The 23,831-nt window shown below is 38.9% G+C and overlaps 1 protein-coding gene across 1 annotated transcript in view; it reads left to right on the forward strand.

Annotated features, from left to right (window-relative positions):
- The window catches only part of LOC123519250 (biotin-dependent 3-methylcrotonyl-coenzyme A carboxylase beta1 subunit-like), a 76,079-nt gene that overhangs the window by 51,160 nt on the left and 1,088 nt on the right, over positions 1 to 23,831 (forward strand). The window contains exons 11-13 of the mRNA XM_045280383.1: positions 4,856 to 5,026; positions 13,538 to 13,654; positions 15,084 to 15,197. Coding sequence (XP_045136318.1) covers positions 4,856 to 5,026; positions 13,538 to 13,654; positions 15,084 to 15,197 — 402 coding nt within the window. The remainder of the gene's footprint in view (positions 1 to 4,855; positions 5,027 to 13,537; positions 13,655 to 15,083; positions 15,198 to 23,831) is intronic.

A 23,831-nucleotide genomic window follows, 5' to 3' on the forward strand; every position in this document is an offset into this window, starting at 1 on the left:
CACACACACACACGGCCCGGTAGCTCAGTGGTTAGAGCGCTGGCTCACAAGCCAGATGACGGGGTTCGATTCCCCGGCCGGGTGGGGATATTTGGGTGTGTCTCCTCACGTGTAGCCCTGTTCACCTAGCAGTGAGTAGGTACGTATATTTAGATGAAGAAATGATGAAGGATGTAAATCGAGGAGTTGTGACCTTGTTGTCCTGGTGTGTGGTGTGTGCCTGGTCTCAGGCCTATCCGAAGATCGGAAACAATGAGCTCTGAGCTCGTTCCGTAGGGTAATGTCTGGCTGTCTCGTCAGAGACTGCAGCAGATCAAACAGTGAATTACACACACACTAACTAACTAATCCTGAGAGAAGAATATGACATTAGAAGCACAAGATCGCATAATAAGAAACTGAGGAAGGGAAGATGTCTGAGATATGTTAGAAAATATAGTTTCCCGCAAAGATGTGTTGAGACTTAGAACAGTTTGAGTGAGGAAGTGGTGTCAGCAACGAGTGTGCATAGTTTTAAAGAGAAATTGGATAAGTGTAGATATGGAGACGGGGCCACACGAGCATAAAGCCCAGGCCCTGTAAAACTACAACTAGGTAAATACAACTATGTAAATATACACACACCAGACGCGGTCGAGGAAGGACGCAGTGGCGTCGCTCTCGGCTGATCTTCACTACCTGTTGTATAGTATTTGCCGTGGCCTGGGCAAGTAGTGTGGATTCATTCTCATGAAATCAAGGGTTAGAGAATCATGAATAAAGAAGAGATTCCATCAAAATGCAAGTATGAGACTAGGGAAAGAATGAAAGATGATGATGAGTATGTTGATGAGGGAGTAAACACATTCGAAGGTTTCGATACAGCGAATACTTCACTACTTAAGAGAGTGTTGACTATTGAACATAAACTAGATAAATGGATAAAGGAGAGTATGGGAATGAAAGATAATGAAGAACAGGAAAAAGAGTTTCAAAAACTGAGAGAAAGGATAAAAAAGTGGAAGAAAACGAAGCTAGGCTAAGAGCGGAAAACGAAGAACTGAAAAAGAAAGTAGCTAACTACAAAAAGTAGGTGGAAGAAGGACTCGGTAAAGCCGAGAAAGAAAAAGAGAAGCTGAAAGATCTAGTAAACAAGGAAGAGGAAAGAGTACAGAACGTGATTAAAAAAGAAGTACAAGCATGGAGAGTCCAAGATAAGAAAGATAAGGCTGATTTTCAGGAGGTGATTCAAGAACAACTTAAAGAAAACGAAGAAAATATGACAAACAAAATTATAGGAGTCCTCAAGACAAAAGAAAATCTAGTTAGAGAAATTGCAGAAAAAAAGAAGAGTGTAGTCGTATTTGGAATAAAAGAAAAAAATATAAAATATAGACCAAGAAGAGAAAAAGAAGAAATGAAATCAGTCAAAGACCTACTGAAGAATCTAAACGACGAAGATAGGCAGAACTTGGAAGAGGAAGTAGAAGAAATAAACAGAATGGGACCATATCAAGAAGGAAAAACGAGACCAATTAAAATATTACTAAAATCACAAGCAGCAACAGAAGAAATATTATATAGAACAACAAAACTTAGAGAAACAGAAGGCTGCAAGGATATCTATATAAAGAAAAATAGAAATGAGGAAGAAAGGAAGAGATACAATGAACTGGCAGCAGCAGTAAGGGAAAAAATAATGAAAGGTCAGAAGAGGAAAAAAAGGCATTTTTTTGGAGAATTCTAGGAGACAGGATAAGGAAATGGTATATAAACGAGAAGGAAGAGAAAAAAGTGGAACAAGTTTAACTAAAAGTGATAAAGGCAAAAGACTAAAAATGATGTATACGAACATAGACAGGGTTTTATCAAGTAAATTAGAATTAAGAGATTACATAAAGAAAGAAGAACCAGATATTGTATGCCTGGCTGAAACAAAACTAAATGAGGCAATCAAATTAGACTTGGACAATAGGTATAATGTATGGAGAAGAGACAGAGGGGGTAAAGGAGGAGGAGGAGTCATGATAATGTTAAGGAAGTGGAATGTGGAGAAGGAAAAGCAGAAGTACTGTATATTAAGATGCATATTAATAAAAAAGTTAACAATCATTGTAACATATGTGCCACCAAAAACAAATTCATGGACCAATCAAGAATATAAAGACATGATAGATGACACAATAAGGAGTCTAACGAGAATCATTAAAGAAAGGAGAAAAGTGATATTAGTAGGAGATTTCAACTGTAAAGAAGTGGACTGGGAAAATTATGAAAGTGGTATGGGGAAGAAGCCTGGGGAGAAAGATTCCTGAACCTAATGATAGATAATATGATGGACCAAAGAGTAAAGGAAAACACAAGATTCAGAGGAAATGATGAGCTGGCAAGATTGGACCTGGTTTTTACAAGGGTATACAAATGAATGATGATATAAGATATAAGTGCCCATTGGGAAAGAGTGACCATGTAATATTAGAAATAGATATAGAAGAGGAAAGGAAGATAGAGATGAATCATACAAAGGAGACCGATTAAATTACAGAAAGGCTGATATTGAGAATCTCAAGAACTATTTTAAAACGTAACTGGGAGGAGATGGAAAACTCAGAGGTGCAAGAGAAATATAACTTATTTTTGGAAATATACAAAACAGGAGTCAGGAATATGTCCCAAAATATAGACCTAAAGAAGAAGGAAAGAAAGATTGGTTTAATGCAAAGTGTGCTAGGGCAAAGGAGAAAAGAGATGGAGCATGGAAAAGGTGGAGGAGAAATAGAAATCCAGTAAATAAGGAAAACTTCAAGATAGCAAGAAATGAATATGTTAAGGTGAGGAAGGAAGAGGAGAGAACTATGAAAAGGACATTGTCGAAAAATGTAAGGAGCAACCAAAATTGTTCTACAGATTCATAAATGGAAAAATTAGACAAAAGAAACAATAGAAAGGTTAAAAGGAGAAAATGGGATGGTGGAAGACCCAAAAGTATGGCAGAACTATTAAATAATAATTCCAGGAGGTCTTTACTAAGGAATCCAAATTTGAAAGACCACAGGGTAATAGAGAGACCATCTATATGAAAGAGATTAAAGTAACCAAGCTTGAAATAAAAGAGTTAATGAAGGAACTGGATGAAGAGAAGGCAATGGGACCGGATGAAGTCTCAGGCAGAATACTGAAAGAATGTAGGGAAGAACTAGCAAGTCCTATATACAACATCATAAAATGCTCAATAGAAAATGGAACAGTACCAGTAGAATGGAAAAGAGCTGAGGTGGTTCCCATATATAAGAGCGGAAGGAAGGAAGAACCTTTAAATTACAGACCGGTATCACTAACTAGTGTAATATGCAAGATGTGTGAAAGAATAATAAAGAAACAATGGATCGAGTTCCTTGAAGACAACAAATTAATATCAAATAGCCAATTTGGTTTTAGAAAAGGTCGGTCATGTGTAACAAATTTACTGAGTTTCTATTCTAGAATAGTTGATAGAGTACAAGAGAGAGAGGGATGGGTTGACTGTATTTATTTGGATTTGAAAAAGGCGTTTGATAAAGTGCCACATGCAAGATTACTGTGGAAGGTAGAGGAGAAGGGTGGCTGAAAAGGAAGCACATTGAGATGGATGGAAAATTATTTGACGGGGAGAGAAATAAGGGCGGTAGTCAAAGATATGAAGTCCAAGTGGAGAGCAGTAGAAAGCGGAGTGCCACAGGGGTTAGTATTTTCTCAATTATATAAATGTCATGCTCCATAAATCTGTTTGCGGATGATGCGAAACTGTGCAGAGTTATAAAGCAAAAAGAGGATTGTGAAATACTGCAGGAAGACCTAAATAAGATCTGGGAATGGAGTAAAAAGTGGGAGATGGAATTCAATGTGGACAAAAGCCATGTCATGGAAATGGGAAAGAGTGAAAGACGACCCATGGGAGTCTATAAGATGGGAGATGGAGTAGAACTGGAGAAAGTAAAAAAGGAAAAGGATTTGTGAGTGACAAAAGAAGAAAAGCAGAAGGAGGAGTATTGATAATGATTCCAGAGTATATATATACATGGAAGAAGTACAATATAGAAATGGACTGGCAAAGGTCAATGGTCAATAGTTTTGCTTGTGTGCCATGTAATGCTAAAAAGTTTGATTTTTGTTTAAAATATATGATTTCCTACAATTTTTTCATGTGTGCTACTTCCATGCCAAAAAGACAGACTTTTATTTCTTAATGATAGATGAAATTAACAATTCAACATTTTCCCAACATACATTTTTGTTTGTTTATTATCCATGAATTCCATAAGTAAATTGGTTTGTCCCCCAGAGTATTTCAAAGTGTTGGGTAAATAAATTTTACTACAAATTCTTTTGGGGTAACACCCAAAAAAGTTACCCGACCCCTGAGCTAGGTAAATTCACACATGTAGGTCTTACACTTTTTTTTTTTTTTTTTTTTTTTTTTTTCCATAGCTTTTGTTCCACCAGTATGAAGTACTGAAGTCTCTTGCAGTTCTGTTTGGGAAACCTGTCAGTAATATTGCTGTTTCAGTATATAGTAACAACACAGTCTCTTCTTTCTATTGTTAATCGGAAGCATTTCGTCTTATCAACTCCTCTCATTTAACTGGCTTTTCAACCTCCATCTTATCAATGCAGTGTTTCATTTTTTGCTATCTCCCATGGTTATATTCATGATAACTGCTCCTCTGGTCTTACTAACTGTTTGCCTTCCCTCCCCATGTGGCCTCACTGCTTAAGATGTTCTACTTTCACTCCTGTTGTGTCCATCTCTCTAAAACTCCCTGCCTCTTTAAGCTTTGTGTTGCCTTATTGTACATTAGAAGATAAATAAATAACTGTATCTCTGCCTCTGTAACAGAATTCTGGCAGTAAGGAGGCTTATGACAGTGCCTGGCTGGGTGAGGCACAGGAGGAGCAGCACCTCAGGCTGAGGGGACGTGCTGCCATGGTGGCTGCCTTGGCCTGCGTCACAGTGCCCAAGATCGCCATCAATGTCGGGGGTTGTCATGCCGACGACAACTACACTATGGTACTGGAACTCTGGGATTTTTATTTGTAGGATGGAAGTTAATGAAGTGTTTTATTGTTCAAGCATTCAGTTAAGTTGGAAGAGCAAGTGAAAAGAAACACAGGTGCAGGGAGGTGAGTTTATTCCCGACTAGTTTCACTGATGCTTCCCCAGTTCCCCTAAAGAAGCATACAGTGAAGCTAGTCAGGGAGAAGCTCACCTCCCTGCAACTGTGTTTCTTTCACCTCCTCCTCAAAGTGTCCTATTGATTATTTATAGTAATTTGTATGTGCTTGAACTTAGTAGTGCATATTTTCTACATTGCTTTAGAGATAATGCAGGTGAGCTCCTAAAGTTTTATTTCATTATATACTTTAACAGTGAAACAATTATTGCTAAGTATAGTTCTTATGTTATTATGAGTCTCTATTGTGATGTAATGTTTTATTGAATATCATTGAGACTTGCTTTACCTCATATTCCATTTCATGTTTCCATCAGGATGGCATTGAATTATTACTGGCAGTCTTTATTGGTGTGTGAGTGTCTAGTGCATTATTCAACATTCAAGATCATTGTATGCATCTTTGTTCTCTCTCTCTCTCTCTCTCTCTCTCTCTCTCTCTCTCTCTCTCTCTCTCTCTCTCTCAGGGTGCAGTAAACTCTTGATAAACTGAACCTCACTAAACAAAATTTTAGATAAACTAACTACTTTGTGCCGATGGATCTTCCATTAGTTAACCAACCACATGTTCTGCTGATCGTTTGAGTTAGAAAGCCAACCAGACATGCTATTGATGCTGAGTGTATCTCCTGGACTTGCCGATCACTGGAGTGGGCACAGGTTGGGCTGACCAGACACAGCTCAGGGTGTGGCTGGTTATCTGGTGTAGTGTGGTGGTGTTTTTGTCACTGGGATTCCTTCCCAGCAACACAGCATCCCTTCCTTGTTTACTGAATGCAACACAGTCAAAGATACTTGTTTGATTTGCTTTATTACATATATTGTGTTGCATTAATTAATCAGTGCACCGCTAAAGATCCCTCATTAAAATATTTTTGAAAAGAAGCCACACATTTTAAACAGAGGTGTCACCAAACACATGGCCACATGAACTGGTGCTCAGCCAATTTAATAGTGCTATTCTCACCATCTAAAAAAACTTTTTTTTGGATGGACCTTTGAACCATCAGTAATATCCATCAGTTAGTTTGATTTGTTGAGGGTTTGGTGTAATTATTTTCAGATTATAAGGTGATGTGGGGTAACACTGACCTATTAGTGGAAAACCTGCATGAAAATTCCATTTTGTATCTAATAGAGTGCACAACACTGTGTCCAAAACAAACTACACAACATGGCCCACCTTTGCTATACTCATAGATCCTCAACTCTGAACATGTGTCATATTTTGTACTTCAAAATGTTTGGGATTTCAGACAGTGCCCCCCCCTCTGCGGGAACCGACCCAGGTGTGGGAAAACACTAATCTACTTTTTTGAAGCTCATAAAACAAAAAAACTTTGTTGTTTTTTTTGCCTGCAATCAACACACATGATAAGCTTTGCATCATTATTAACCCCTTTGCGTGCGGATGTTAAAAAAGCCCACCTGTATGATATACGGGTGGTAGTGCCTGCGCCTGAGCGGAAAACTCGTGCAAGCTTGTCATACTTGTCGTCTTTGTGTATTATGCTGCTATTTTTTAAGTCACTATATCGCCTTCAAGAGGGAGTGGACGCTTCTTCGGAGAAAGAGAGAGAGAGAGAGAGAGAGAGAGAGAGTGACATTTGCTAATATTTTAGACACAAGCGGGAAGCATGTAGCTTATCTTCGAGAGGAAGAGGGGAGGGAGGGAAGGAGAGGAAACGAAGGAAGGAGAGAGAGAGAGAATAGAAAATTTTTTTGTTTTTTGTATTGTGTGTGTGTGTGTGTGTGTGTGTGTGTGTGTGTGTGTATGTGTTTTCACGAATGTTACAAGGCGGGACGCATGAGGCATCTATCAGCTCACAACCTTCTCTCTGATTGCCAGTATGGTTTCCGTAAAGGCAGATCTACTGGTGATCTTCTTACTTTCCTAACTGAATCTTGGTCATCCTCTTTAGGGACTTCGGTGAAACCTTTGCTGTCGGCCTTGACATATCGAAAGCCTTCGATAGAGTCTGGCACAAATCTTTAATTTCTAAACTACCCTCCTACGGATTCTATCCTTCTCTCTGTACCTTCATCTCCAGTTTCCTTTCCGATCGTTCTATTGCTGCTGTAGTAGACGGTCACTGTTCTTCCCTAAAACTATCAACAGTGGTGTTCCACAGGGTTCTGTCCTATCACCCACTCTCTTTCTATTATTCATCAATGATCTCCTAAATCTGACTCAATGCCCTATCCACTCCTATGCTGATGATACCACCTTGCATTATTCAACAGCGTTCAACAGACGCCCAACCCAACAACAATTAAATGACTCAAGGCGAGATGCTATAGGACGCCTAACTTCTGATCTTTCACTTGTTTCTGATTGGGGCAGAGAAAACCTGGTTTTGTTCAATGCCTCAAAAACTCAATTTCTACAACTATCTACTCGACATAACCTTCCAGACAACTATCCTCTCTTCTTCAATAACACTCAACTTCCCTCTCCTCTACATTAAACACACTCGGTCTATCCTTCACTAAAAATCTAAACTGGAAATTTCACATCTCTACTCTTGCTAAATCAGCTTCCAAGAAGTTAGGTGTCCTGTATGGCGTCTTCGTCCATTTTCTCTCCTCCCAGCTGCTTGCTCTGTACAGGGCCTTATCCGCCCGTGTATGGAGTATGGCTCTCATGTCTGGGGGGGATCCACACACACAGCTTTACTAAACAAGGTGGAATCTAAAGCTTTTCGTCTTATCAACTCTTCTCCTCTAACTGACTGTCTTGATTCTTTAAGTCACCGCCGCAATGTTGCATCTTTATCTGTCTTCTACCGCTGTTTTCATGCTGTCTGCTCTTCTGAACTTGCTAACTGCATGCCTTCCCCCTCCTGCGGCCTCGCTGCACAAGACTCTCTACTTCTTCTCATCCCTATTCTGTCCATCTTCCTAATGCAAGAGTTAACCAGTATCTTCACTCCTTCATTCCCTACACTGGTAAACTCTGGAACTCTCTACCTGTGTCTGTATTTCCACCTGCCTATGACTTAAACTCTTTCAAAAGAGGAGTGTCAAGACACCTCTTACGTTAACTGGACCCTCCTTTTAGATTTTTTTTTTCTCTTTCTCCTACTTTCCTCTTAACAGGGCCTGGCAACCAGCGGGATTTTTTTTCCAACACTTTGTTTTCCCTTGGCCAGTGCCCTTGTAATGTAAAAAAAAAAAAAAAAAAAACTTTTCTTCGAGAGGAGAGGAGAAGGAGGGAAGGGAGATGGGAGGAGGAAAGGAGATGGGGTCTTTCGAGAGGAGAAAGGAGGAAGGAGATGGGGAGGGAGGAAAGGGAGATGGGGAGAGAGAGAGAGAGAGAGAGAGAGAGAGAGAGAGAGAGAGAGAGAGAGAGAGAGAGAGAGAGATGGGAACAGTCTATGCCATTGGGTAATTTTAGACACAAGGCAGGACGCATGTAGCTTATCTTTAGTGATTGGTGGAGACAAGGATGGTGGGAGGAGCACTAGGATTTTAAGGACAGCATACAGCGTGTGTAGTTGGTATCCAACACACTATACGGGACAACTGAACTGAAGAAAGCTCAGAAAAGAAATATGACGTCTACATAGGCGTCACCGTATATGCTACTGGGACTTCATGACGCCTACATAGGCGTCACCGTATTGAAGGGGTTAAGTGAAGAAATGTAAAATAAGTGCATAGAAAATCAACATTTATTTGACAAAACAAAAATCATATTATAAACATACCCTCAATAAAATACATTTTATGAATTTTTAGTATATATTTGAACCAGAGAGGGAAGTTAAGATACCTTAAAAGTACATTTGAGCAATTTATAGCGTAATTACATCCAAGGCATAAAAGTGTATAGGAAGCCTGTACATGTAGGCTGCTTCAGTACCAAAGACAATACATTTCACCTCCTGCAGCCATGTGTGTCACCAGACCTTGGCCAGATATTCACTGGTGCCAATCTAGCCAGGGAACACACTCTCTCTCTCTCTCTCTCTCTCTCTCTCTCTCTCTCTCTCTCTCTCTCTCTCTCTCTCTCTCTCTCTCTCTCTCTCTCTCTCTCTCTCTCTCTCTCTCAATTATAAAGAAATAAACAATAAAAGTAAGAAAGATAGATAGATAGATAGAGAGAGAGAGAGAGAGAGAGAGAGAGAGAGAGAAAAAAGAAAACACTGTTCCACTTTATTTGAATGCATTAGCTCACCACCACCATTTATTTTCATGCTAATATACATAATCAGTCACTTTTTGTGATGTTTTTGCAAGTATTTTCAGATATTCAAATTTTAAGGGTCACTGTTTCCCCCACACATGTTTTTGGTCAGTTGTTTCCTCCCACCTTATATTTTTTTCAGAACAATGCCATGGCAGCAGCCACTTTGAAAAAATAACACTTCATTTCACTCAGTAACATGTCAATACAGCAAAATATTATAACAAAACTAATTTCAAAACAATCACGCCATATTCACTGCCGTGAGACATTGTATGGGAACCATGAAAATAACATTAGACATCCAAAAAATCTATTTTCTTACCTGGTAAACACAGACTGTCTTGGCAGGAACCTGTTGCTCGTGTGTTGTTCACTGAGGATTGGTGGCGTGTTGGTGGTGAGTGGCAGTGCAGGATTCACAATACAGGCAAACCTCACATAACAAATGGGTTAGGTTCCAAAAAAAGTGTTCGTTATGCAAAAATTTGTTGTACGGGGTCCTAGGATGAGTAGTAAAAAAAAAATAAATAAATAAAAAAAATAAAAAATATAAAAAAATCTGAACGCATTGAATTTGGACGTGGCAGTGTATGGTGGTGGTGGTGGTGGTGGTGATTCAGAGGCGTTTTCAAACTCGGCCAAAATTTCTCCAATAATAAGTTTGTTATAGCGGGGTTTGGTGTTCGTTATGTGATTTAAGAGTAATAAAACAAAACATTCGTTGTGGTGAAAATTCGTTGTGTAAACATTCGTTATGCGGGGTATGCCTGTACAGTAATACTCCACTTAACAAACAGGATAAGGGGTGTCAAAGCTGTTCGTAGAGCGAAAATTCGTTAAGCAGACGTAATTTTCCCATAGGAAATAATGGAAATAGGGGGGGATGCGTTCTGGGCTGGTCCCCAACATACCACATGGGTTAAAAAAAAAAAAATATATATATATATATATATATATATATATATATATATATATATATATATATATATATATATATAACTACCGCCCTATAGCTTTGATTTCCTGCCTTTCTAAAGCCTTTGAGTCTATCCTTAATAGGAAGATAATGAGGCATCTATCAGCTCACAACCTTCTCTCTGATTGCCAGTATGGTTTCCGTAAAGGCAGATCTACTGGTGATCTTACTTTCCTAACTGAATCTTGGTCATCCTCTTTAGGGACTTCGGTGAAACCTTTGCTGTCGGCCTTGACATATCGAAAGCCTTCGATAGAGTCTGGCACAAATCTTTAATTTCTAAACTACCCTCCTACGGATTCTATCCTTCTCTCTGTACCTTCATCTCCAGTTTCCTTTCCGATCGTTCTATTGCTGCTGTAGTAGACGGTCACTGTTCTTCCCTAAAACTATCAACAGTGGTGTTCCACAGGGTTCTGTCCTATCACCCACTCTCTTTCTATTATTCATCAATGATCTCCTAAATCTGACTCAATGCCCTATCCACTCCTATGCTGATGATACCACCCTGCATTATTCAACAGCGTTCAACAGACGCCCAACCCAACAACAATTAAATGACTCAAGGCGAGATGCTATAGGACGCCTAACTTCTGATCTTTCACTTGTTTCTGATTGGGGCAGAGAAAACCTGGTTTTGTTCAATGCCTCAAAACTCAATTTCTACAACTATCTACTCGACATAACCTTCCAGACAACTATCCTCTCTTCTTCAATAACACTCAACTTCCCTCTCCTCTACATTAAACACACTCGGTCTATCCTTCACTAAAAATCTAAACTGGAAATTTCACATCTCTACTCTTGCTAAATCAGCTTCCAAGAAGTTAGGTGTCCTATGGCGTCTTCGTCCATTTTCTCTCCCTCCCAGCTGCTTGCTCTGTACAAGGGCCTTATCCGCCCGTGTATGGAGTATGGCTCTCATGTCTGGGGATCCACACACAGCTTTACTAAACAAGGTGGAATCTAAAGCTTTTCGTCTTATCAACTCTTCTCCTCTAACTGACTGTCTTGATTCTTTAAGTCACCGCCGCAATGTTGCATCTTTATCTGTCTTCTACCGCTGTTTTCATGCTGTCTGCTCTTCTGAACTTGCTAACTGCATGCCTTCCCCTCCTGCGGCCTCGCTGCACAAGACTCTCTACTTCTTCTCATCCCTATTCTGTCCATCTTCCTAATGCAAGAGTTAACCAGTATCTTCACTCCTTCATTCCCTACACTGGTAAACTCTGGAACTCTCTACCTGTGTCTGTATTTCCACCTGCCTATGACTTAAACTCTTTCAAAAGAGGAGTGTCAAGACACCTCTTACGTTAACTGGACCCTCCTTTTAGATTTTTCTGTTTTTTCTCTTTCTACTTTTCTTTTAACAGGGCCTGGCAACCAGCGGATTTTTTTTTCCAACACTGTGTTTGCCCTTGGCCAGTGCCCTTGTAATGTAAAAAAAAAAAAAAAAAAAAATATATATATATATATATGTTGGGCAGCATATTGGGCCACCGGTGTACCACTACTTTTATGATGTCATATGAGTCATTGGAAGTTAGAGGAGCTACTTACAAATTCTTTCACATTCTCGCATTTATGTTCACAAAACAACATTTCTATTAGCTTTTTACAAACCTTGCCCCAAGAAAGGATTGTTTTGTAATGCATAAAGTGAAATCTTACATGGAATACCAAAAAAATAAAGCAGAGATGAGATGAGCCACAGACAAAGAGGGAGACTCGCGGCGACTCGGCTGCTTCTTCTTCTCCTTGTGACCCTTTTAGCCTGCGTGTTGTCTTTCCCCATGATATTTGTTTCCACTCCTCTATTGCCTGCTATAATGGATATCATATCTTAGTATTCATAAACGCTCATGCCACAAGGATAACCTCAATTTCGTGGCACTGAGTGATAGTGAATTATTAATGAAATACCGCGGTATTTCATTAGTAATTCATTATCACTCGGTGCCACAAAGTCAAGGTTATCCTCGTGGCATGAACATATATGAATACTAAGATATGATATCCATTATAGCAGGCAATAGAGGAGTGGAAACAAATATCATGGGGGAAAGACAACACGCAGGCTAAAAGGGTCACAAGAAGAAGAAGAAGCGACCGAGTGCGAGTCTCCCGCTTCGTCTGTGGCTCATCTCATCTCTGCTTTATTTTTTTGGTATTCCATTAAGATTTCACTTTATGCATTACAAAACAATCCTTTCTTGGGGGCAAGGTTTGTAAAAAGCTAATAGAAATGTTGTTTTGTGAACATAAACGTATAAAAGACAGTAACACCATCTGAAGAGGTGGTGTTCCCACCAACCTCAGAGCAACCTGATAACAACCTTGTCACCGTCCCTCCAAGCATTCATGGATGCCATTTCACTGCATGAGGCTGCTCTGAGGTTGTTAAAGAATCTTGGATCCAGCTCCAGGAGCGCTAGAGACAGAGGCGGGGAGCCAGCCAATCACAGCGAAGCTGCCACGTTCGGTCCCTCACCCGGCAAATTCAAACCCAGAAAATTCGCTAAAACGGATGTGGTTGTACGTTATGCGGACTTTTTGGTCAAACTTTATATAGTACGTTAAACCGGAAATTCGTTAAACGAACGTTCGTTAAGCGGAGTATTACTGTACTTTTACCAGAGCATTCGGTCGGTGTTTCCCTTCGGTCAGTAGTTACCCTACATCACATATTGTTGGTTTGATCCTGTATGCTGTGTTGTGTCTTTCTTAAGATTTTTCATTGTAATATAATGTTTAGCTCATCGTCATCCTTCATTGATGTCATTCACTTTATTTCCTTATTGGTGTTATCTCTATGTAAGGTTTGGTGATGTCTTACTTCAGTGTTTTATCTTTCTCAAGGTTGTTTATAATTTATTTTCTTTGCTGTTTTATTACATCTCTCAAATCCTTTCTTTCTTAGTTTTTTTTTTACATTATTCATTTACTTTTTTATTTTTTTAAGGAGTTTTTCCAGATCAATCTCAAAAAATTGTGTGACTGATCCCTGTCAAGTGAAGGCAGGAGTGCTTTCTCCCCTCAGTCAGAAACCAAGGGACTGACAGTGTGGGGAGTGAGTGTGAATGTGAACAGTGTGTGTCTTATGTACTTAATTATCTTATATGTTTATTTATTATCATTGATCTTATTATTTGCCTTATTTATTTATTTTTTTCATTTCAGTGTGGACCAGCCTTCTCCCCAAACTTCATCTTTTCTTGGCCAGGCACGACAGTCACCCACACCCTTAACCCACCACCCGCTGCACAACCCTCGCAGCCCACGCAGGCCCCAGGCAAGGTAAGATCCTGAGAGCGGCCCATGCAGCCTCTCATCTCTCTCTTGTGCTGGGTTCAGTGTATGTCTGCATTTTTACATGGAGGTCTCTTTGGATGTTACTTCTGATATTAACAAAGGAGATTTTTGTGTGTTTTATTGTTTTATGCTGTATTAAGAGTGTTGTTTATGAAATTCAAAGATAAAATTTGGTAAAGGTCTGATGTCATCATTGTCCCACAAGTGTCAAACAGTAAATGCCTAACCTGGTACCTTGCCTCCTCTTCCACTTGTGCAGATGGTTGAGGGCAGGTGTGTCTGGTGGGTGCAAGGAGCCCAAATACTGGAGTAGTAATAGTGTGATATGACCAAGAGGAGAGGAAGTGTTTTCTGCGAGTCCATCACTCCTCTGTCAGGAAGCTGCAGCAGGCATACCTTTATTTTTATTTTTTTTATTTATTTATTATTTTTTTTATACCATGTGGGCTTTTCATGGCAATTTATGGGCTAAAGGGGATACTTTTTGGGCACCCCCTATCTCAAAGCCCACCCGCTAGGAAACCGTTGCCCCAAGTGAGGAAGCCCAACCTACACTCGGACCGTGGACAGGATTCGAACCTGTGTGCTTGGAGACCCCTTGGAGCCCAAAGCATGCATGGTTCCACTGTACCACGGCAGCACCAAATCTTTCATGTGCTTTTGGTAGACACAGTGGTGGTGCTACAAAGAAAGACTGTGATGTGCTTTGCTGGCAAGCTTGTAGTGGGAGGAATATCACAGTGGCTCTCTTCATCAGCAAGATACATTCATAATGTGTAGCATATAGAAAATAAGGGAAGTTGCAAGAAACCGTCAGGTCTACAAGTAGCAGTCCCTCCATGAAGCTTTACATGTCAGTTTCCACCTATCAGCCTCTTTCATTAGTTTGTGTAATCTTTTAAAGCTCTTGAACGACTCACTACTAACGACATGCTTATTGAGTCTATTCCATTCATTTACCACTAATTGAAAACCTCCGTCCATCTTTCACGAATCCAGACTTTTCAAGCTTGAACCTGTTGTTCCTTATTCTATCCTTATCATGTTTCAAAACACCACAAAACACATGTAACAATTAATTATGAGACTAACAGATAGCTGGGGTTGGAACACTCACTGGAACTACTGGGCTTTTCGTTGTGACACATTTTCTTTGTGTCAGTGGGGGAAATAATATAGGGTTTATTGCTCCACGTGTGAGGGAAGTCCATGAAACATCAAGGAACTGAAAGAATTTAGGGATAGAAACTATTATTATTTGTTATTATGAATATTGTATGGAACATTTCATGTCCAAGATTTAATTTTGATCATATTTCCTATTGTTGATTTGTGCTCATATTCAAAGTTGAAAATGACAACTGGTATAGGTGAGTGTTTGTATTAATGCTTCTCCAAACTTTGCTGGGCACAGGAGGATCGTAAGAAGAAGAGCATGTCAATGTTCAGCTTTCCCGAAGACAGCGCCCTGTACCACGCTGCTCAGGTGCTCAATGATGGCATCATTGTCCCCTCACACACCAGGCAGGTGAGTGACTGCTTATGTGTATATATATTAATAATGATTTGTTTTTTCAATTTTGGTTGGCTGACACTTGCTCAACAATCACAAAGCCTCTAACTTGATTAGGCTTGATTCTCAAAAACTTGCCTCATGACCATCTGCAGGTTATGCATTACTACCATTTGATAACCCCCAACATGGTCCATAACCTGCCAGTGCTTATCTGCTACTTTTTTTTCTCTTTCTTTTTCTGTGTGTGTGTGTGTGTGTGTGTGTGTGTGTGTGTGTGTGTGTGTGTGTGTGTGTGTGTGTGTGTGTGTGTTGTGTGTGTTGTATTGTACAGGGTTTAAGCGGGGCTCATAGTGTCGTGTCTTCATATCTCCATTTATCTAGTTTTGTTTAAAGCTATGCATCTTATGTGCTGTAATAACTTCATCACTCAATGCATTCCACTTTTCCACTGTTCTATGTAGAAAACTTTATTTTCCAATATCCTTCACACACTGCCTCCTCCTAATCTTCTTTGCATGTCCTCTTGTCCTTCCAGCTTCTTCTGTCACCAGCACCAGGTCTTCCTTGTCTATCTTTTCAATGCCATTAACTATGTTATTAGGTCTCCTCGTTCTCTTCTATCTTGTAAGGTTGGCAGTCCCATTTCCTTCAGCCTTTCTTCATATATTAAGTCCTTTAGTTCTGGCACCATCATTGTAGCTATCTTTTGGATCCATTTGAATCTTATTATATCCTTTTTCAAGCTCACTGCATATTCCAACTTTGACCTTAGCATGCTCATAATATTTTTTTTCATATCAATTACTGAAATGCCACTCTAATATTAGGCAACATTTTATACGATGATCCAAATATCTCACTTATGTGTTTTCCAGGGTTCAGATTTTCTTGTACAGGTAACTCTCAATTTACATGATAGATGTGTTCCAATAGGCATCGCGTATATCAAAATTCACGTAAAACAAACTTGTAATTCTCATAAGAAACAAAAGATAATAGGGGGATGCGGGATGTGGTCCAAAAATATTTGTACAAAATACTCTATTTATTTGGCTAAATTAACATGTTTTTATTATTTACCATTCTAAATACTAGAAGTATATTTAAAGTAAAGGGAAAAGCAAGAAATAATAAGAGAAAGCAAAAAAAATAATAAGAGAAAACAACAAAACAAAGAATACGTCAACACAACACTCACCGCGTCACTGCCTTCACCACTCACACCACAGTCACTCACCATTAACACAACACTCACTGCGTCACTGCCTTCACCACTCACACCACAGTCACTCACTATGTCACTGCCTTCACAACTCACACCACAGTCACTCACCATTAACACAACACTCACCACGTCACTGCCTTCACCACTCACACCACAGTCACTCACCATTAACACAACACTCACTGTGTCACTGCCTTCACCACTCACACCACAGTCACTCACTATTAACACAACACTCACTGCGTCACTGCCTTCACCACTCACACCACAGTCACTCACCATTAACACAACACTCACTGCGTCACTGCCTTCACCACTCACACCACAGTCACTCACCATTAACACAACACTCACCGCGTCACTGCCTTCACCACTCACACCAGTCAGTCACCATCTTCCTCTGAGCTTTTCCACTTTATCAAAAATCCACTTGTCAAAAATAACCCCACAGTATAAAAGTAAATACTAGTAAAAAAATAAACGCAGGACGCCAATGTCTTCACCCCTCAGAAGCACGTGCCGTTGCTGTCCACTCTCTGGCGCGCAGTTGGAAATTGCGTCTGCACCATCTGGCACTCAGTTTGAAAATGCAGTTGGGCCAAATTGCATATAAGCAAACCAATGGTGCAAATTTCATTAATTATAATATTTTTTCGGTCACGTATTAACAAAAATGCGTAAATCAAACACGTGTAAATCAAGAGTTACCTGCATAACCATTCTTAGATCTTTTTCTTGTCTAGTCTTCATTATTTTTTCCTCTCCCATCAGATAGTTCCATACCGGTCTTCTCTTACTCTTTCCTAATTCCATTACGTGACATTTCTTGTCATTGAATTCTAACTTCCACTTCTTACTTTACTTAACCTTTATCCTACCAAACATAGATTACTTGGTAATATGTTGTGCATCATTATATATATGATATATGGCATCATAAGAAACCTACAGCTGACATATGAAATTAATTTTATTACATGAATTGAAATTACCTAATATTCCACTTAAGGAACATTGGAGGAACCCCAGACTAAAAGTGTAAACCAAACAAATTTTATCTCTTTCATATACAAGTGATTGTTTCATTGAATATGAAGTGTAGATGATAATTTTATGCAATCCCTGTCATTATTTTGTTTTTTTGCAGTGGTACGAGGCATTCCTTGCCTCGTTCAGCATGAAGACGAACATTGCACTTTTTGCACATATTTTTAGTATTTTTCTGACAAAATTTGTATCGACCTTGTGTAGTAGACCCTAAGATATGGTTCATCCCATCATACCTATTATCTTCAGGAAGGGATGCAGCACCTCCAGGTGCCCTTATATGTACTGCATCACCTTTGAGTAAGCATAGCATCACATGCCGCCGGAACTCCAAGTGAGATAATTTGTCAGGATGTACTTTACAATCATGGCAACGTTGATCATGTTGAGGAATAGTTGCCAATACCACTTCTTTCCACGAATCATGGGACGATAGGATTCAGACAGTCGATCCACAAGGTCTACCCCACCCATTCCTTTGTTGTAGGAGTTGACAAGATATGGTTGTGTGACCTCCTTTTTGCCTCCTTTCACATGTCATCTTACCTTATGCAGTGGGTTGTGTGTTTCCCAATTACTAGCAACATCAAAAACTGAGTTGTCATTCCACTTAGCAATGTATACTTTTCCATCACTATAATAGTCAAATGTACCTCTTTCCTTCTGGATTTCTTTTGTTGTAAAAATGTTTTTTGCTGCTCCAGCTGTCCTGTTTTCTCTTACTGTCCCGGTCGCTCGCACCTTTTTTTCAGCCAGCTTAACCATTAGGTCATAATTGGTAAAGAAATTATCAAAATAAAGCTGATGGCACAGAGCATCTGAATTGGCAATCATTATATCGACCATCTGCATAATTATGTGTGTCCCAAGTAATTGCTTCTGGGGATTTGGTTCCTTACCTTGATAAATTTTCATGTGATATGGATAGCTATCGTATCGTTACCACACTTGCACCAGATCTTATACCCAAAACAAATGGGCTTTCCTCTAATAAACATTTTATCACTATGGCGTCCAAAGTAGGGTACCATTGATTCATCAATGCTTAGCATCTCATGGAAAATGCCAAACTTAGTAAGATTATCATTTAGCATATCATACAGTGGTGAAATTTAGTAGAAACCAGTGCTGAGTGAAAGTCAAGCAAACAGCTAATGAAGTGACAACGAATCATGGGACTATTCATCACCTCGTGAACGAAAAATAGTGTTCATTATTTTAAATACAATGAAAAATAACCATGAACCGCGTGACGTTTTCTGCATGTGAACACATGCAGAAAACCTCCATTGTTTTATAAATGGAACATTGTTTTTTTTTAGTCATATGGTGGGTACTGCCTTCACCACTCACACCACAGTCACTCACCATTAACACAACACTCACTACGTCACTGCCTTCACCACTCACACCACAGTCAGTCACCATTAACACAACACTCACTGTGTCACTGCCTTCACCACATGAAAGAATGAAGAAATTATTATGTAACAGCACAATGCTATGATTACTCTGGCAATAAGAAATGTAAAGCAATCATGCGTATAACATAGTTCAAGCAACTGCTTCGCATGTTCATGAAGTGACGTTGAAACGTCATTTTTTCACAAACTTTGCACCTGTAAGTAACTAACATAAGATAAATATTTCTTCAGCATACACTGTTTGGGTCTTCAACTATGTGTACATGTGGAAAATGAGATTGTAATTACTTGAGAAGTGTTCCTTGAAGCTAAAGAAACAGGTGTTCCATAAACAGGAACATTGGCAGGATAAAAGTTAATTAAAGATTTTGTTTATATCTTCCAGCAGCAGCAAATAGTCTTCTTGGGTCTTGATTAATCTTAGCAACTTTGCATCATCAGCAAACAAATTAATTTAATTGATAACTCCATTCTATATGTCATTTAAATATACCTGGAACATAATGGGGCTAACACTGACCCTTGTGGCACTCCACTTGTTACTTTACTCCAAGATGAATATGTATCTCTGATCACAGTTCTCACCTCTCTATCCTTCAAGTAATCCCTTATCAAATATAACATAATTCCTCTCAGTCCTCATATGTTCCCTAACTTCCAAAGTAGTCTGTTATGAGGGACCCTATCAAAAGTCTTTTTATGTCCACGTACACAGTTTTCACCTGTCCATCTCTGTTGTCCAGTCCTTCCACTACTCTTGAGTAGAAACTTAGTAAATTTGACACACATGATCTTCCTGTCCTGAACTCAAATTGTTTGTTCAATATAACTTGTTTTTCTTCCAGATATTTAACATGTTTTTCCTTGATAACAATCTCACATATCTTCCCCACAACACTGTAATTTAATAGCCTAGTTGACTTTCCTCCCTTGAATATTGGGATTATGTTGGGTCTCTTCTGTTGTAGTGGTATTCTCCCTTCTTTTAATGAACCTGTAACCATTTCCCAAATTGGATCTAATAGCTGCTCTTTACATTTCTTTAGTGCCCAGCCTGACACACAATCCGGTCCCATTGCTTTTCTGACATCCAAATCTTCTAGTAGTCTTCCAATATCTTCTTTGTGCCCTAGGATTTCCTGCAAGCTTCAGCAGTGCAATGTCCTAATTGGTTCTGTAAATTCCCCATCTTCAGTGAACACCGTTTTGAAACTCATTCATTATTTCACTCATTGTCTTTGCTGTTTGATATGTCTTCCCTCCTTTAATTATTTTTTCTCTTGTTTCCTTATTCTTCATCTTACCATTTATGTATTTGTAGAAAAGCTTGGGTTCATCTTCACTTTTTTGCACCAAATCTTTCAAAGTTTCTTTCTTCCTCTCCTTACTCTAATATATTAATTTCTCACTTCCTAATACTGCTGTCTGTTATTGTCATTTCTCCTGCTTTTTGAGTTTTTTCCAAGCTTTATCTTTTTCCCTTTTAGCTTCTACACATCTGCCATTGTACCAAACATGTATACTTTTCTTTATTCTATATATAGGTATGTATTTCTTCACTCCTTCATTATATTTCAGTAGGAATATTTCATATTTCCCTTGTATTGTCTGTCTTTTCTTAATGTTCCTCCATTCAATTTCACCAAAAATTTTCTTAACTTTTCAAAATCTGCTCTTGCATAATTTAATCTCTCCTTTTTGTAGTCTTCTCTGTATTTTATCACATCCTCTTCCTGTATTTCCAATACTAATGTTACATGGTCACTTTTTCCCATTGGACTCTGGTATTGCATGCTGGGAGGGGGCTCTGGCTTCTTTGTGAATACTAAGTTAAGCAATGATGGTTCTTCTTTCCCTCTGTACTGTGTTGATTCTTCCACCCACTGATCCATAGTTAACTTGCTCCACGATCCAGCATTACCTATTACTTCCTTCTCTCTCCAATTTACTTTTTTTACAGTTAAAAACTCCTACTAATAGTATTTTTCCATCTCTTCTTATCATATTATCCAAGCACTTAATCACCTCTCATTGCATATCCTTATGTTCCTCAGTTCTCTATGTATTTGTCTTAGGTGGCACATATGTAACTATGATTCTCCTTTTTTTTCAATTCCTCATTGTGTTGCACATCCTCCACACATATATATATCACAAACCATTATTAGCACTCCTCTTCCTCCTTTTCCCTTCCTGTCTCTTCTTCAGCTATGATATTCCTCTTCCTTAAAGCTAACATGGATCTCCACCTTTAGCTTTGCTTCTACCATGCACATTACATCTGGTATTTTTTCCTTAAAATAATCTCTAACCTCCAACACACTGGATAGCAACCCATCTATAGTATAAATCACTCTTAGTTTCTTGCCTCCTTCACAACCTCCTCTTTCTTCCGAAGATACCACTTCTTCAGTCTCATATCTAGAACCCTCGAGCAGAAATTCTTCTTCGATTTTGGTCCTTTTCTTGTTTTTTTTTCCTTTGCTTAATTTCTTGGCACTCTCTCCTTTTCCCTCTCTTCCAGGTTCATATCTCTCTTTATTGTTATATCATTAAATTCATTATCATCAGCCAATTTCCCTATTCCTGTCACTATTTCCTCCACCACCACCAGCGATCTCATTCTCACTTTCATTGGTCTTTTTCTCGCTTCACTAAACCTTCCCAACCTAATCATTTCCTCCACTTCCAGGTCCAGCTCCTGTGTGCTGTTTTGGACATGCTTAATAATACTTTTTTGCCAATTCTCTCTCTCTCTCTCTCTCTCTCTCTCTCTCTCTCTCTCTCTCTCTCTCTCTCTCTCTCTCTCTCTCTCTCTCTCTCTCTCTCTCTCTCTCTCTCTCTCTCTCTCTCTCTCTCTCTCTCTCTCTCTCTCTCTCTGTCTCTTACAAACTTGTTTTGATTTTTTTTCCTTCAGTCCAAAAATTAAGAAACATTTCTTCTTCTCTACTGTGTTCCTCACTGGATCTTCTTTTTCCTTAATTACAGGGTGAAACATGTATGTTAATAAATGTGTAAGTGCACAGTGACTTTCCAAACACCCTGTATAACAGTGTCTTTTGTCTTTTACTGTATGTGTTTCCTTACTACTTCTGGAAATTTTACTTTTTCCTCCTCCTGTTCTTGTTTCCAGACATTGTGTAATTCCTCCAATTTGCTTTCACCCATTCCATTCTCTACTTTATCCTCTCCATCTTGTATTTTCTTCTGTATTCTCCTTAAGGATTTTTCATAATTGCAACATGTAGCCATTAGTTTACCATTTTGTTTCTTTATCTCTTTGATCTCCTTCATCCCCTGATTTATTGCTCTTACTCACATTCTTCTAATCTCACGTTTGAGTTCAGTGCTTTTTTTTTTTATTAACTTGTCTTCTTTTTTCATGATACTTGAAATCTGTATTTACCTAGTTGTATTTACCTAGTTGTATTGTACAGGGTTGAGCGGGCTCATAGTGTCCTGTCTCCATATCTCCAATTATCTAGTTTTTCTTTAAAGTTATGCACACTATGTGCTGTAACAATTCCATCATCCAATGCATTCCATTTTTCCACTGTTCTGTGTGGAAAACTGTATTTTCAATATCCTTCACACACTGCCTCATCCTGATCTTTTCATGTCTTCTTATCCTTCCATCTTCTTCTGTCAACAGCACCAGGTCTTCTTTGTGTATCTTTTCAATATCATTTACTATCTTATACATTGTTATTAGGTCCCCGTTCTCTTCTATCTTGTAAGGTTGGCAGTCCCATTTCCTTCAGTCGTTCTTCATATGTGAGGTCCTTTAATTCCGGCACCATCTTTGTAGCAATCTTCTGTATCCTTTCCAATTTTCTTATATCCTTTTTAGAGCTCGGAGACCATACCACTGCTGCATATTCCAGCCTTGGGCATATCATGCTTGTGATGATTTTTTCATCATATCTTTATCCATGTAATGAAATGCCACTCTTATATTAGTCAACATCTTATATGATAGTCCAAATATCTTGCTTATGTGTTTATCAGGGCTCAGATTTTCTTGTATGATCACTCCAAGATCTTTTTCCTCTTTAGTCTTCATTATTTGCTCCTCTCCCATCAAATAGTTCCATACTGGTCTTCTCTTACTCTTTCCTAGTTCCATTATGTGGCATTTCTTGGCATTAAACTCCAATTTCCACTTCTTGCTCCATTCATAGATCTTGTTTAAATCTTCCTGCAACAGCAGACAGTCCTCTCTGGTTTTGATAACTCTTAGCAACTTTGCATCATCAGCGAATAAATTTATATAACTGTTTATCCCAATGTGAATGTCATTTACATAAACTTGAAACATAATGGGGCTAACACTGACCCTTGTGGCACTCCGCTAGTTACTTTACCCCAAGATGAGTATGTATCTCTGATCACAGTTCTCATTTCCTATCCTTCAAATAATCTCTTGTCCATTCAAGCAAGGATCCACGCAGTCCTCATATGTTCTCTAGTTTCCAAAGAAGTCTTCCATGAGGACTTTATCAAAAGCCTTTTAATGTCCAGGTATACTGTGTCTACCCATCCATCTCTGTTTTCAAGTCCTGCAATAACTCTGAGTAGAAGCTTAATAAGTTTGATACACATGACCGCCCTGTCCTGAACCCAAATTGTCTGTTCGATATGACTTGCTCCTCTTCTAGAAATTTAACCCATTTTTCTTTGATAATTATTTCACATAACTTCCCTACGACACTTGTAAGTGACACTGGTCTGTAGTTTAGTGGTTCAGTTGCCTTTCCTCCTTTAAATATCGGTATTATGTTGGCTCTCTTCCACTCTAGTGGAACTTTCCCTTCATTTATTGAACTTTTAATTATTTCCCAAATTGGATCCAGTAATTGCTCTTTACATTCTTTTAACACCCAGCCTGATACACCATCTGGCCCCATTGCTTTTCTGACTTCCAACTTATCCAGTAATCTTCCAATATCC

Source organism: Portunus trituberculatus, chromosome 7 (genome assembly GCF_017591435.1).
Source record: "Portunus trituberculatus isolate SZX2019 chromosome 7, ASM1759143v1, whole genome shotgun sequence".
Classification (NCBI taxonomy): domain Eukaryota; kingdom Metazoa; phylum Arthropoda; class Malacostraca; order Decapoda; family Portunidae; genus Portunus; species Portunus trituberculatus.